The sequence below is a fragment of the Brassica napus genome, chromosome A6, assembly GCF_020379485.1.
Source record: "Brassica napus cultivar Da-Ae chromosome A6, Da-Ae, whole genome shotgun sequence".
In the NCBI taxonomy this organism is placed as follows: domain Eukaryota; kingdom Viridiplantae; phylum Streptophyta; class Magnoliopsida; order Brassicales; family Brassicaceae; genus Brassica; species Brassica napus.
The window spans coordinates 8,536,981-8,552,152 of record NC_063439.1 but is presented as its reverse complement, the minus strand read 5'-3'; the positions used below and the strand labels follow the sequence as shown (position 1 = coordinate 8,552,152).

General features: G+C 33.8%; 1 protein-coding gene across 1 annotated transcript; it reads right to left on the bottom strand.

Moving 5' to 3' along the window:
• Positions 1-11,379: 11,379 nt before the first annotated feature.
• LOC106433698 lies at positions 11,380-14,359 on the bottom strand. The gene is made up of 5 exons (XM_048781517.1): positions 12,907-14,359; positions 12,313-12,835; positions 12,141-12,240; positions 12,060-12,072; positions 11,380-11,891 (listed from the first exon to the last, which is right to left on the bottom strand). The coding sequence occupies exons 1-5, from the start codon at positions 14,357-14,359 to the stop codon at positions 11,380-11,382; spliced, it is 2,601 nt and encodes an 866-aa protein (XP_048637474.1).
• Between the last annotated feature and the right edge of the window lie 813 nt (positions 14,360-15,172).

Genomic DNA, 15,172 nt, shown 5'->3' with positions numbered 1-15,172 from the left:
ACGGGTACCCAAGGCTAAACTAGATCGATAATTATTATCCCCTAGCTATATATGGGCTTAACGAAATCGACAATAGTTTTGGGCTTGTCTACATAAGCGATTGATTAAAATAAATGAAAAAGAAAAATTTAAAAAATCCAGCCAATAGAATTATAACGTTTTTCCTGAGAAGCTCTATATGAGTACCACTTCAGCAGAAATCACTAAAGTGACTTCTCTTTTAATGTATAGAGGGATATGGCATGTGATTCCACATTTGTCAAAATTCGTTTCTATAATAATACAAACCTTTGTTTCAAAATTTCTAAGTGTAAACGAAATTTACATAACAATAATTAGTAGGAAATATTTAAGGAGGTAGTTATGGGGTAATATTTTAGTTTCCAAATATTATCTTAATTAGATTGAGTTATTTTAGGTAGGTCCATAATTTAAATGACTTAATAATATTAAGTCGCAACATATTTAATAGGTCCAAGTTTAAAACATGCCAAGATAAATTTCAAATAGAACTCTATTTTAATAGAGTAGATAAAAGATTGCAAAAAATAAGAAAATCGTTGATAAGGATTATTCATTTGATATATTTCAAGACACTCTGTAGAAACTCTTATTACATTTTTCATGTTATAAACACTAGGATTCAGACCCTCGCGGTTTGGAGAGAAAATAATATTAAATTTTAAATATAGTTTAAAATAAGAATTATATACAAAAGTATTTATAATAAAATGATGGTACAGAAAAATGAACATTTTCGCTTTATAATATATCTCTGAAATTAGGCTAAAATTAATGTATTATAAAGTTTATATAATACATACCACTTTTATCTATCTCCTAATAAATGTATACATAATGTTTAGACCATTTAATATAATTAGTTAACATTCAAAGTTTATATAATTGGCTAACATAAGGGTAAACACGGTAATGTAATGAATAGTCAAATTGTTATAAAGTATGAATTTATATAATGATTAATCACGCATGAACACATTTTTAAAATAATATTTTAATATTTTTCAATTTGAGCTTATACAAAATCTCTTTGGAAAATGGACAACATAAATTATTTTTCAAAAATAAAAAGAATGGACATCAGAAATTTCTCTCCTTTTATTGTGTCTTTGGATTTTATCAATGTCCACAACCCTTATATAGATAATTTTATTTTAAATAATTAAATTTAAAGTTTGCGTTAATCAGGCAATGGTTGATCAAGCAATGGTTAACCATTTCAAAGTAATAGAACATTTATACCTGACAATGCAATGATAAAAATAAATAATTACAAATGTTCATCTAAAAAGTTACAATGGTTTATTAAATTATTGAATTGGTTGAACTAAATTTTTTTTAAAAAACGCTAAATATTCTCCAATTGAATCCCTCAAATGGTATCAATGTGTTAATTTTGTTTTAAAAATATTTTTTGAAAACTGAATGTAAATCAAATATTGTTACTACTAGGTAGTAACCCGCACTTTACGTGGAATAAGATGTCTATATTAATGTTGAAATTATATATAATGATTATATATAGCATAAGGTATATTTAAAGCAATAGTTACGTAGAACTAAATGTATGAGTGTTATCAGGAGAGAAGCAAGATACTTTTTATAATGGGTGCACTAATATTAAAATTTGATATATGGTGTTTGCAAGTTTGAGAAGAAGCTTTGGAAAATATTTTTTTTTTATATATTTTGTCTATCACGTTGTAGTAGTTATGGACTTAGGGGTAACAAATAAAATCGAAAAAAAATGGATCTATAACATATTATAAATAAAACAATGACCGCGTGATTTCAAAAATCTGAAGATCAAACAAAAATATCCAAACAGTCTTTAACTGTTGTTAGATGTCTGAAACGACCTATAAAATTCAATAATTCAGTTCTGATCATAAACAATAACATGTTTACGTGATAAAACAATATCTTTGAAAAATATTAGGTCCTATTTCTATATAGTGGATACACAAAAACCGTCGAACCTAACGTTTACGTGATAAATCATGAACTTCGAAAAACATTAGCTCCTACTCTATAAACTAAACAATGTACCACCAATATTGTGATCATCATGTAGGTGAAATTATGATACACATATACATTTTTGCGACACCAACGATGCAAAATGGTCAAGTTGTTCCGAGCTGCGATCTTTTGCGTAACATTTATGTAAGTTGTCTCTCATTTACGAAAAACTGGCTGACCAATTTTAAAGTGTCCTGTTCATATCTTGTTGGCATCACGTAAACGTGTCCGTCCTAAATTGTAAAGGATGTCCAGATGCGACCAGCAAGTGAGACTTGCTGGTAGGTCGTTCTTGGAAGTTTCTTCTCATCTTCAAGGTCCTCTAATGCAGAGCTCTCATTGCGACGAAAGTGGTGACACTCGCATGCTTATATTGCTTGCTGAAGAAGATTAATACACTAAGCCGAGACGATTTACAGTGATTCAATCTCCTCGAAACAGAGATCACCTCATCGAGCAGTAACAAAACCGAGTACGACACAATTATTTAGAAATAGATTTTCAACGTCCTCTTTCAGCAATGAGAGGCGGTTCTCAAGAACGTGAGTGCTCTGCTAAATGCATGAAGGCGTGTATGGAGAAAAGGGTTCTTTCATTAACACTTGGCATCGTACTAAAGTTTCATCGCTTTGTCGTCTCTATGGATCTGTTGACTTAATGGCGATAGATCAGATGGGTTACCGTTTTTAACATAAACGTATAGAGGAATAAGGAAGTTTTATTGATGCGATGATTATATTTACAGGATTGATGATTGATAAATCAACTAATCGAACTTGAAACTGAAAGTTTATCACGTAAAAGTGTTCGTCGAGAAAAGTGTAGATGGTATTAAGTTCTTTTAAAAGAATATTAGTGTGAACGCATAAAACTCACAGTTTTGGTGAGAAACGTTCTCTCCATGACACTTAAGAGTTTTGCTAAATAAAAGCTTCTCATGAAGCCAAGTCACCATTCTTTGCCAATAAACTTTTAAGGTAAGTTTTAAAAATGCTTCTTCTTTAATATATAGGGGATTCCGTGGATATGTTTTTTTAACTCCACATTAGCAACAATCGGCTAAAAGTGATGCTAATATTCTGTTTACTAATTCTATTTTTTTGGAAATTTTATAATATTTTCAAATAACTGGAAGTTATAATTTATAATATTTTTTTACAAATTAAAATAAATAGTTTAAAAGATAAAATAAGGGAAATTGTCAAGGATACAACATTCATAGTACCACTTTTCATATTTACGCTAACCACTTTTACTCTCATGTTAATGAAGGTTAAAAGATATTTATAACCTTAGAGTTAACTAATACAGACTTAGAGTTTAAAGTTGAGCGGCGGGGTAGGGTTTTTGGAATGTGTAATTTAGGATTGTAATAAATATATATATATATATATATATAAATACTTTAAAAACATAATTTTTTTTAAAAAAAAAGTTTCAAAAATAATTTTCGATTTTCAAAAACAAATTTCAGAAAAAATAATTCAAACAAAAAAATTATAAGAAGGTTCAAATTTAAAAAAGTATAATTCGAAAATATAAGAAAATGTTTATTTAAATAATTATTTATCATATATATATAGAGAACAAATGGATTGTAGATCCTAAAATCTACACTAGGTATTTGATAGTGATCGAAAGTTTAATATAGGGAAGATAAAATGATGTAGGCAACGATATCTTTAGAACACAACGATGTAATCAGTTTCCAGTAGGCAAAGATGGATTTTACTGATGAATAAGTATGAATACAATGAATGAAATGAGATCGACGTTACAAACGAGATCGATAAGAGAGAAGATCTAAAGCTAGGTGAAAACAAGATCGATGTATGGGTGTAGCTCTCTCAAGAGTTTTCAACATGTCGTTCTTCATAAGCGTCGATCTCCTTTTGTAGTGAATTGAGTCCGAGATCCTCGTAATCGTTCCGTGATCTTCAGGCCTTCGATTTCTCTTTGAACAGCTCGTAACGGGCCTCTTACTTATTCTACACCGCATGGCCCAGACCGATGCTGGCCCATTTAACTTATTGACTAATATCGGGTCTAACAAGTATAAGAGTCTTTTGTCACTTAGGGTCTGACTGGTTCAACCGCAGCGGTTGCGGTTGCAGGAGTTTGCGGATGCGGGTGGTTGCGGTTTCTAGCGGTTTTAAGAGATTTTGTACGATTGGTTCTGCGTTTAGAAATTGGTGCGTTTGCGGGATACTTATGACTGGTTAACTACCAAATGCAGCAGCGGTTAAATAATAAATTAACAATATTTACATTTTATACAATTATAAAAATATCAAAAATAATAATATTATAATAAATATAAAAGTTATATTTAGAAAGTTATACTTTAAATTTTTTAAAAAATATAGAAAATATTTTTATTTTAAAGTTTTATAATATTAATTAAAATATAATAGATATATTTTAGCATTTTTATAATTCTAATTTAATTTTTTTATTGAATATTTCTATTTTTGTATTTATATTGTTTTGGAAAAAAAGAATTTTTTTTATCCTCCCGCAACCGCCCGCAACCGCAAACGCTAGCTGGAACCAGCTTTTGAATTTATGAGGTTCAGAGCGATTTGGATCGGTTTGGAACGGTTTAAGCGATTGTTGCAAAACGCCAACAACCGCAACCAACCGCAAAAGCTGCGTTTGCGGGTGGTAGCGGGAAAACCAGTCATACCCTTAATGAATAATGTATTTTTGAAAATATTTTTTTAGTGATGCTAAACATGAATAATATTACTAAGAAAGTGGTAAACATGAATATTCTCTAAAAAATAATTATGGTTATGAAATAGTAATAGAGAATCTGAGTGAAGGTTTAATACTACACTTATAAAGATTTTAATTAACTAAGAAAATACTTTTCTATACGAGCGTATAGTCTCATAAGATATTAACATTTTCTTTTTCTCATTTTTTGTGGCTAGTGTAAACAATATAAAATTTATTAACAACATATTTTTTCAATGTAATTAAGTAAATCTCAGATATGTAATTTTCTACGAAAGAATTACAATCTCCAAATATCATTAGTTGTTTTTGCTGGATTTTAATTGAAACCATTTTTTAGTTATGTGTTATAAATGTTTTAGATGACTACTAGCTTATGAATCAAAACTTCATCATAGACGTCAATTGTCTTTTGTATTTTCTTTAAAGAGTCAAATTATACCATAAAACAGATACAATCAGTACCATTTAAACAAAACATAATTTCACAACCACAAATAGACTGTTTCAGTTTTATACTTTTATGATTTTGACAAGGAATTGATAACATAAATTACGAGACTGCCGAATACCCGGAAAGAAGTGTAGCAATAAAGGAAAGAGAAATTGGTGCCACTACACCCAATCTGACCTCTAATTCACGTTATACCCTCAACTTCAGAAACCATAATCTCTGACCTTTTTACCCCTACTAGCTATAACCCCTATGTCTCAGACCCTCTGCGTTTCATGTCAGTGGACTCATCCTTTACACATGGGTCAATGATATGTCTCTGCATTCTGCCTTTCTCCAAAAACATACGAAACAATGTGAATTTCGTATCTTTGTTTCAATTTTGATCATCAAAGAGTTGCAAATCAAATTTTCCCAACCACCTTATTTTGTTCTTCTCTCTCAATTGTTCCTTAATCCTTCAATCGTTGTTTCGTTCCACCATTCTTATTTTTAAAAAACTCTTGAATCCAAGTTACAATCTTGAAAATGTACAATCATCACTAAAATCCCTAAAATTGACTTAGTTCCTTCATCTAAATCCCGAAAAATGACCTAATCCCTTCATAAAATATGTAGGTGGTTGCAGAAAAACTCAGGAAGAGAAGAAAATAAAACAGGTATGAGCTCTTTTTCTCTTCTCTCTTGTCATGTTTGTATACTCTTGCATCAGTTACTATTGCTCGGCTTTGGCCAGAGACGGGTGGTGTTTCTAGTTTTCAAAGACTCTCGATGATGAGATAATGCAATGACAGACGGCATCATTGAGCAGATTTTCATAAAGAGATAATGTGAAGATCGAAAAGCTTTGGCGATAATGTGATTGTTAGGGTTGCAAATTGCTATTAGTCTGATTATTTTAATATTTAGCACAACCATAACTTGTTTACTCGTTAGATACGACGTTATCAGATAATAATGGTATTAACGATGTAGTTAGTCTATTAACAAAAAATATTAGTAGTTTTTTGTTATATTATTGTTAAAATATGATCACAACAAAATTTATTTGGATGTTCGCGTATATGGATGTGATCCCCTAGACTATATTTGCGAAGTGATTTATACACATGTCGTCACTACAATCATTCTCGCTGAAAAAAAGATGACATGGCACTTATAATTGATGACATGGTTTTAAAAAATAGTGACATGGCATCATATTAATTGTGAGATGTAAAATTTCCTTATAAAAATTTAAATTTTTTTGCAGAGATTTTAAATATGGTAACAAAAATAACTCATATATCATCATTAATGTCAATTTTCCATATAAATATTTATTTATGGTAAACTATTAAATATATTAGTAATTCATATATCCCAATTAAAATAATAATCCCCTAGACTATATTTGCGAAGTGATTTATACACATGTCGTCACTACAATCATTCTCGCTGAAAAAAAGATGACATGGCACTTATAATTGATGACATGGTTTTAAAAAATAGTGACATGGCATCATATTAATTGTGAGATGTAAAATTTCCTTATAAAAATTTAAATTTTTTTGCAGAGATTTTAAATATGGTAACAAAAATAACTCATATATCATCATTAATGTCAATTTTCCATATAAATATTTATTTATGGTAAACTATTAAATATATTAGTAATTCATATATCCCAATTAAAATAATAATATATACGTATATATGTATCTCACATTAATAAAAATAAACTAAATAAAGTAACACTAATCCAAAAAAAAATTGATAGTTAAATATTTAAACATTATTTAAATTTATTTGTTCATCTTCATTATTTAAATTAACAAAAAGATTTATCAGTTTAACTAAAACAAACAGAATTTAAAATTTATTAGAATTTATATTTATATGTAAATATATATATGTATATATTTAAAATTAGATGGGAATATATATATATATATATATTTAAAATAAATAATCATTAAACACACTAATATAATTAAAACTATTTTTATAAAATCTAATTTTATCTTTATTAAAATTTAAATAAAATAAAATTTAAATATTTATACCAAATCAAAAGAAATAAGATTACAAAAATATGTTTATAATTTTTTATAACTATTGAAGTTGAAATATAAATTAATAAAGTTGAAATATAAATCAAAATTTTTTTTTGAAATAAAAAATGTTATGTTAAAATTACTATTTCTGCGCATGGCGTAGGAAAACTCCTAGTTATTTTTAAAAGAGGCCCAGTTACTCTGCAACTTCGTGGTAATTATTTTTGTCTAACTATTTTGGTAGACCTTTACAAAGTCTGTGTAAAGTATATCAGTAACGTCAAGCATCGTCTTTACTCGCTAACTTAATTTTTAGCGGTACTAATTCGTGTGACAGTAAATAATTTAAATGTCCTACACTAGTAAAAAAAACTGAAATAGCACGGACATATAATCGTGGCTATAGGGGAATTTTCGTAGCTATATGGAGATTTTGCTACGAAAAGCCACGTTTCTATTTTCGTAGCTATACGATCGTAGCCATTTTGTATCGTAACAAAATCGTAGCAAATTGATACGACTTTGCTACGAAAAGAAACGTGGCAAGTTGCTACGTTTTGCTACGTTATTATTCGCAGCATCTTGCTACGTTTTGCTACAAAAAGAAACGTGGCAAGTTGCTACGTTTTGCTACGTTATTATTCGTAGCATCTTGCTACGTTTTGCTACGTTATTATTCGTAGCATCTTGCTACGTTAATATTCGTAGCATCGTCGCATATTGCAACGAAATAAAATGGAAACAAAGTTTTCATTTGTTTCCTTTTGGTCCGATTTTCCTATTTGGTTTTGGTTCTGAACAATATAAAGAAGAAGCAAGAACAGAAAGGGAATATATTACATTAGCTTAACAAAGTTCAAAAGATCCACAAAACATTCAAACATTCAAAAGGTTCAAAACAAGAAACCATAATACATAAACTGCCACATCTACACCTACAATCCAAGTTCATTACACCACCTATCTAAAGCCAAATTGGTAGTGGTGATGAGATGTTGAGGTTGTGCATCACCTGGAGCTTGAGGCTGATCGTGAGGTGGAGTTGGAGCTTGACCGTGACCTTCAGGTTGAGCTTGACCGTGAGTTGGAGCTGCAGAATGAGAGGGAGAGTGATGCTGAGACTGATTTGCTTGCGCAGCAGAAGCTTGAGGCTGAAGAAGTTGCAGAATCATGTTGAGAGTTGACTGAGTTTGAGCTGTGCCTTCATTGAAGTCAGTCTTCAAAGCATTAACATCAGACTTGATTTCCTGTGTGAGAGTCTCCAGGCCAGAAACCCGCATCTCCATGTTTATGCCTCGCTTGAGTGAAGCAGGGACAGACTCAGAAGGACACTTGTTCTTGTACTGAAGATTGCCAAGACCATAGATGGTGTCCCTGCGTGTCTGTCCACGCTGAAAATTACAAACACAAGACAATTAGCTTTCAATATACAGACACAAGAACAATCAGTCATAAATATACGGCAGAAGGCGCTTTGAATATACAGAGAACAATACTAAGACAATGAGCAGAAGAGATTATTACCTTGATGTATTCTTCGTTTAGGAGAAGGCGCTTTGAAGTGCTTGTGGCAGCCGTTGAGTCAGTTTGGCTATCTCCAAGAGGAGATCCATCTTGTAGCATCTCTTCAACCGCTTGCTCAACCTCCAGAACCAGTGCCTCTGCTCGTTCGTCAAGGAAGGTCCCATCTTTGCGGCAGTGAGTCTTCCTCACAAGGTCGGGATATGAAACTGGTCCCTCCAGACCTTCCTCAACAACCTACAACAAAGGGAAGAAGAGAAAGTTAGATAATTAGCAGTTAAAGGAAGGAATTAAATAGAAATGGGAATGAGAGATGGTAAGCTGACCATGTTATACGCAATATTTGCGAAGGTGTGTGGTCCTGCACCATGGACGTGCATCTTCAGCCCTGGAGGAGCAGCACAACGAGATTCAGCTGCTGATTGGCTCTTGGCTTTTGCTTCAGCTGTGGACCAATTCGCAAGGATCGTTTCCCAGTCAGTAGCGCTGATGTAACTTGGCTGCTTGTTCTTTTGTCTTTTCTGGCTGATGCGTCCGCAGATAGTCACTTGAGTCTGAAGCTTCCATTTGTAGTAGATTTCATCATGAAATTGGTCTTCCCAGTAGTATTGTTGCTACAAAAGAAGAGAAGTAATTAGAATAGCAAAGACATTGAGTAATTAATAATGAAAATGAGAATTGAGTAATTAATAATGAAAATGAGAATTGGGAATTGAAGTTCACGATCACTTACAATGAAAGAGTGCCGCCAACTTGTTCTCTTCTCCACTGGAACCTTTAACCAGCTTTGCCACGGCCCCCAGAAGTTTCCCTGCCATGTTGCTCTTATAAACTCATGGACTTCAGGATCAACTCCGATCCTGCAAAGACAATACAAAAACCTTAACCGAAAGTACATATATTCCCTTTCTGTTAAGCTAACCAAATAGGAAAATTAGAGTTTATAGATAGAGTTAAGGTTTCAAAACTTTATTTATTACATAGGAAAATTAGAGTTTATAGATAGAGTTAAGGTTTCAAAACTTTATTTGGTTTTTCTATTCTCACGGTACATATTACATAACACGAGATTTGTAACAACACCCATTTACTACAACAGTATACCTAACCGAAAGCTACCAAGTTCATTAACTACATGGTACATGAATTCACTTACCACAATGCTCCATTGATCTTATCAGGATGGAGGTGTGGCTGATTAATTCGGGTTGGAGCACGTAGCAGCGCCTCTTCTGTTCTCGTCGCATAGGTTGGAGGAGGAGGAGGAGGAGGAGCCGCAGATGAAGTTGAAGAGCCGACCACTCCAGGAGGTCTTGTTGGTTGAGAAGAAGCAGGAGTCCTACCAGGAGGCATTGAAGCGGCTCTCATTTGGGGTCTCACGTTTCTTACATCTGCAGAAAGAGAAACAGAAGAAGCGTTAAGATTGAAAAACTGAAAAGCCTAACTTGTAACCGAAAAGAAAACACTAAATCAAAACCCTACTCGAAACCAACAGCAACAACAAACCCCAAAACGAAACCCAATTCAAAACCCAAATCGAAACCCAAATTTAAACCGCAGAACAAATTGAAAGCGAATCCCAAATCGAAACCCTTATTTGAAACCCAACCTAAACCCAAATCGAAACCCTTATTTGAAACCTAAATCGAAACCCTAATTTGAAACCCGAAATTGCAATACAAACTCTAACTGAAACCGCAACCCAAAATGAAAGCGAATCCCAAACCTAAACCCTAATTTGAAACCCAAATCAAAACCCTAATCAAAACCGAAAGATAATCCTAAACCGAAACCCTAATCAATAAACAGAGAAATCGAGACCTTACCTTCAAGATTCAAGCCTGGAGGGCGAGAACGACGACGGTCGTTGGATGCGTTTGCGGAGGAATTAGACATGGAAGACGAGAGATTGAGAGAGAACGAGAGAGCTGTAAGAGAGATCGAGGGATTAGAGAGATCAAGAGAGAGATGAGATTGAGGGATTAGAGAGATCGGGAGAGATGAGAGCTCGAAGAGTCGAGACACGGGAGAGAGAGAAGAAAGGTTTGTCTTTAGGAAATTTGGGAAATTTTGTCTAAGTATAGAAAATGGGTTTGGGCTTAAATTTTTTGAGGGAATTGAATTTGGGTTTAGAATTTTAGAGGGAAATAATTTTGGGTTTAGAAATTTAGAGGGATTTGGAGGGAATCGAAGGTTTAGAAATTTAGGGGTTAATTAGGGTTTAGATAGGGTTTATAGGTAAGGTTTACGTTTTGATAAAAAAAATATAGGTTTAATTAGGTTTATAAATAGGGTTTAGATTTTGATTAGAAAATAATTAGGTTTTATATAAAAGGTTTAGATAAAGTTTAGATTTTGATTAGAAAAATTAGAGTTTATAGATAGAGTTTAGTGTTTTCCGAAAAAAAATATTAAGATTAAATAGAGTTTATATTGCACATTCATATATCTTACAAAACACTAAAAACTTATATTATACATTCATATATTTTACAAATCTTTAAGAACTTAATTATATTATACATTCATATATCTTACAAAACATTAAGAACTTAATGATATTATACAATCATATATCATAAAACACTAAGAACTTGAATCAGACCCTGAATCAGAATCGGTACATGCCGGTTCTATCTCATCTTCAGAAACATATTCGTCATTGGGCGGAACAACCGGCGTAGAATCATAATCTGAATCATCTTCCACAACATAAGTTTCAAATCGTAACATTTCACTTGGTGCAACAACTTGGTCGTGTGTATCATCTTGTAGCGCAGTAAGAGCATCTTCAGAAGTTTCTCGAACCCCTCTAGGCACAACTTTCGTACATGCCCACCAATCGTTTGCTGATGTGCCTCGAACCCGCGGATAAGGAATGAAACAAACTTGATCACAATTACCAGATAAGATAAATGGATCGTATTTCTCGTACTGCCAGCGCGGAGACACATCAACGATTCCCGATTTATGTTTTCGAATCCCCCGACCCACAATTGTATCAAACCACTTACATTTAAAAACCATGGCTTTAAGCCCAACAGAACCAGAATACTCAACCATCATTATCTCCTCAATCAAGCCGTAATAGTCAGTGTCTGTCGTACCCCGGACTTAGACACCATAATGTTGGGTTCTTTTATCTTGGCCATGGCTATGTGTGTGGAAGCAGTATCCTCGCGAAAAATATATCGGCCAGGCTTTATAATTTTGTTTCGGGCCTTGTACGAAATCCAACATCCACAATGGAAACTGATATATCTTACTCGCTTTGTTAACCTATTAATTAAAATTATGTTAATGATAAATTCACATAACAAAATCAAATTATATCAAAACGTACTTACATAGTTTTTCACCCATTCCGCATAGTGGTTGTCTTTCGCTATTTGTAGATCATCACCACATATATTTGGGTTGTTGTCCATCATAAACTCCTCAAACATCCTGTTACGTAGTGGTTATAATATGATTTTATAAAAACATTGTAATGTAACATATAAAAAATAGTGAAAATACCTTTCGTAGGGCTCAAATGCAGGACAATTGAGCATCAAAAACGTTTGTAACACATTATAGTCATCATCGGTTAGATGCCTCTGCTCCATTTTTCCACTAACTCGACCTTCATGGTAAAACATATTTGGCACATCTGGATCATGATATGTAAAGCGAATATCTCCAGGTTGCAAAACGGTAGCAGGCACTTCTGGATTTCCAAAGTGATGTGCAGAAGCTCTAGAAATCTCCTCGGTAAGACATTGGAAAATAATGGAACCTGCAATATGTGCCTTATTTCTAACCTTTTTCTTCAGATGGTACATGTATCTCTCGAAAGGATACATCCATCTATATTGCACTGGACCACCTAGAGCAGCTTCATCTGGCAAATGCATAACGAGATGCTCCATAACATCAAAAAACGAAGGTGGGAAAATCTTTTCCAAATTACAAAGCTTCACCGCAATGTTTTCTTTTAAAATGGCGACATCTTCTTCTTTTAGTACTTTTGCAGAGATATCCCGAAAGAAGAGTGCGATTTCTACACAAAATATTTTGAGTTAGTGCAGGCAATAATAGTAAAACTTATAATATTTTTATAAAAAAACTAACCTGAAATTGCGATGTGGACATTTTTTGGAAGTAACTCCTTAAACGCAAATGGGAGAAGCCGTTGCATGATGACATGGCAATCATGACTTTTTAGGCCTAAAAGCTTCGAATTCGTCTCATCTATACATCTACTAAACTTTGAAGCATACCCATCTGGAAATTTTATATCTTCCTTCAACCATCGCAAGAATTCTTTTTTTTCTTCCTTTGACAACCGAAATATCGGGACCGGCATCTTTCCATCATCTTTGATATGTAACTCTTGCCTTCTGCACAAATCAGGTAGATCCATCCTCGACTTTGCATTATCTTTAGTCTTCCCAGGAACATTAAGCACCGTGTTAATAAGATTATCAAAGAAATTCTTCTCAACGTGCATGAAGTCAACGTTGTGGCGAAGAAGAAGGTTTTCCCAATACGGTAATTCCCAAAAGATACTCTTCTTCACCCAATTGTGATATTTTCCGTAGCCTTCTATGTTACTTCCAGGTTTCTCGTGTCCGTTACCTCCACATTCAACCGTTTTCTTCAGCCCAACGATGTTGTTGATTCTTTCATAGCGAATTTCTTCTCCCGTCAACCATGGTGGAGGATCATCACTTATTGTCTTCCCCCTTCGAAACGCTTGGACATTTCTCCTGTAAGGATGCTCTTTAGGTAGAAACATTCGATGACAATCAAACCAGCTATGCTTCCTTCTGTGTTTCAACCAAAATGACTTTGTATCATCGAGACAATATGGACAAGCTAAACGACCATGAGTCATCCAACCTGACATCATGCCATAAGCAGGAAAGTCATTAATTGTCCACATTAATGCGGCTCGCATCGTGAATGTTTCCTTTCTCGAGATATCGTATGTTTCTGCCCCGTGACTCCATAAACTTTGCAATTCTTCAATTAGCGGCTGCAGATATATATCAATGCTCTTCTTTGGATGTCTTGGCCCGGGAACTAGGACGGATAAAAAGAAATATTCTCTTTTCATACACATCCCAGGAGGTAAGTTATACGGAGTAACAATTACTGGCCAGACCGAGTGTGCTTCACCACTCATACCAACTGGGTTAAATCCATCTGTTGCTAAGCCTAGATATATATTCCGACTTTCTTCAGTGAAATCAGGATATACCTTGTTAAAATGCTTCCAAGCTGCTCCATCAGAAGGGTGATGCATTTCTCCTTCGGGCGACTCATGTTCTGCGTGCCATCGCATTTGTGCTGCAGTTTCTTCAAGTTGGTACAATCGCTTCAACCTCTCCGTAATAGGCATGTAAAACATTCTTTGTTTGGGCCGCTTTTTCCCCTTTCCATGGTTCTGGTGATATCTATCTTTCCCGCAAAATCGACACACCACCAAATCTTTATCTTCCTTCCAAAATAACATGCAGTTATCTTCACAAACATCAATCTTCAGAACAGGAAGACCAAACGCCTTTGTCAACTTCTTCATCTCATAATATGATTCAGGAGCTTTGTTTGGTTGTGGCAGAACATCTCTAAACGTTTGTGATATCTCATCCAAACATGACTCCGGTAAATTATGATCGGTTTTTACTTTCATTAAACGTGACGCCAAGTATAACTGAGAAATACCTACTACACATCCTTCGTATAATGGTTCATTAGCGGCTTCGAAGGCTTGAAACACGCCATCTCCATATTGCTCTTAATTGGGTGCTTCCATCACATCCTCCAATACTCCTTCCATAACATTCGGATAGTTTTCCTGGTATGGTTCGTCTTCCGTATGCAGTGTGCCTTCTCCCATAAATTGACCTCCCGTGGATGATTCGCCAACGTCATAGTAATTTTCTCCATGGCTTGACCATAAATAATAATTACTTTTGAACCCGACTCGGTAAAGATGGCGAGATACGGTTCTCGACTCCCGTTGTTTTCGGTTTTGACATCTTGCACAAGGACATAACATGGTTTTCCCCTCAATAAAAGAAGTTTGATTGGAAGCAAATGCGATAAAAACATCAACACCTTCCTTAAACTCACGAGAAACACAATTATTGACCGGATCAAAGTGTCGATCCATCCACTCTCTCGAATAAAAATAATCAGACATTGTACTCACGATTTCAACACCAACACATTTGAAAGAAAGCGTTTTATGTTTGATATCTCACTCGTTGTTATGAGAGTGGAGTGCTTGGTTGTTTTTATATAAAACACCTTGCTACGAAATCTGCCACGAAATGCTACGAAAAATGCTACGAACATTTTTTCGTAGCTTGCTCAAAATACTTGAATTATT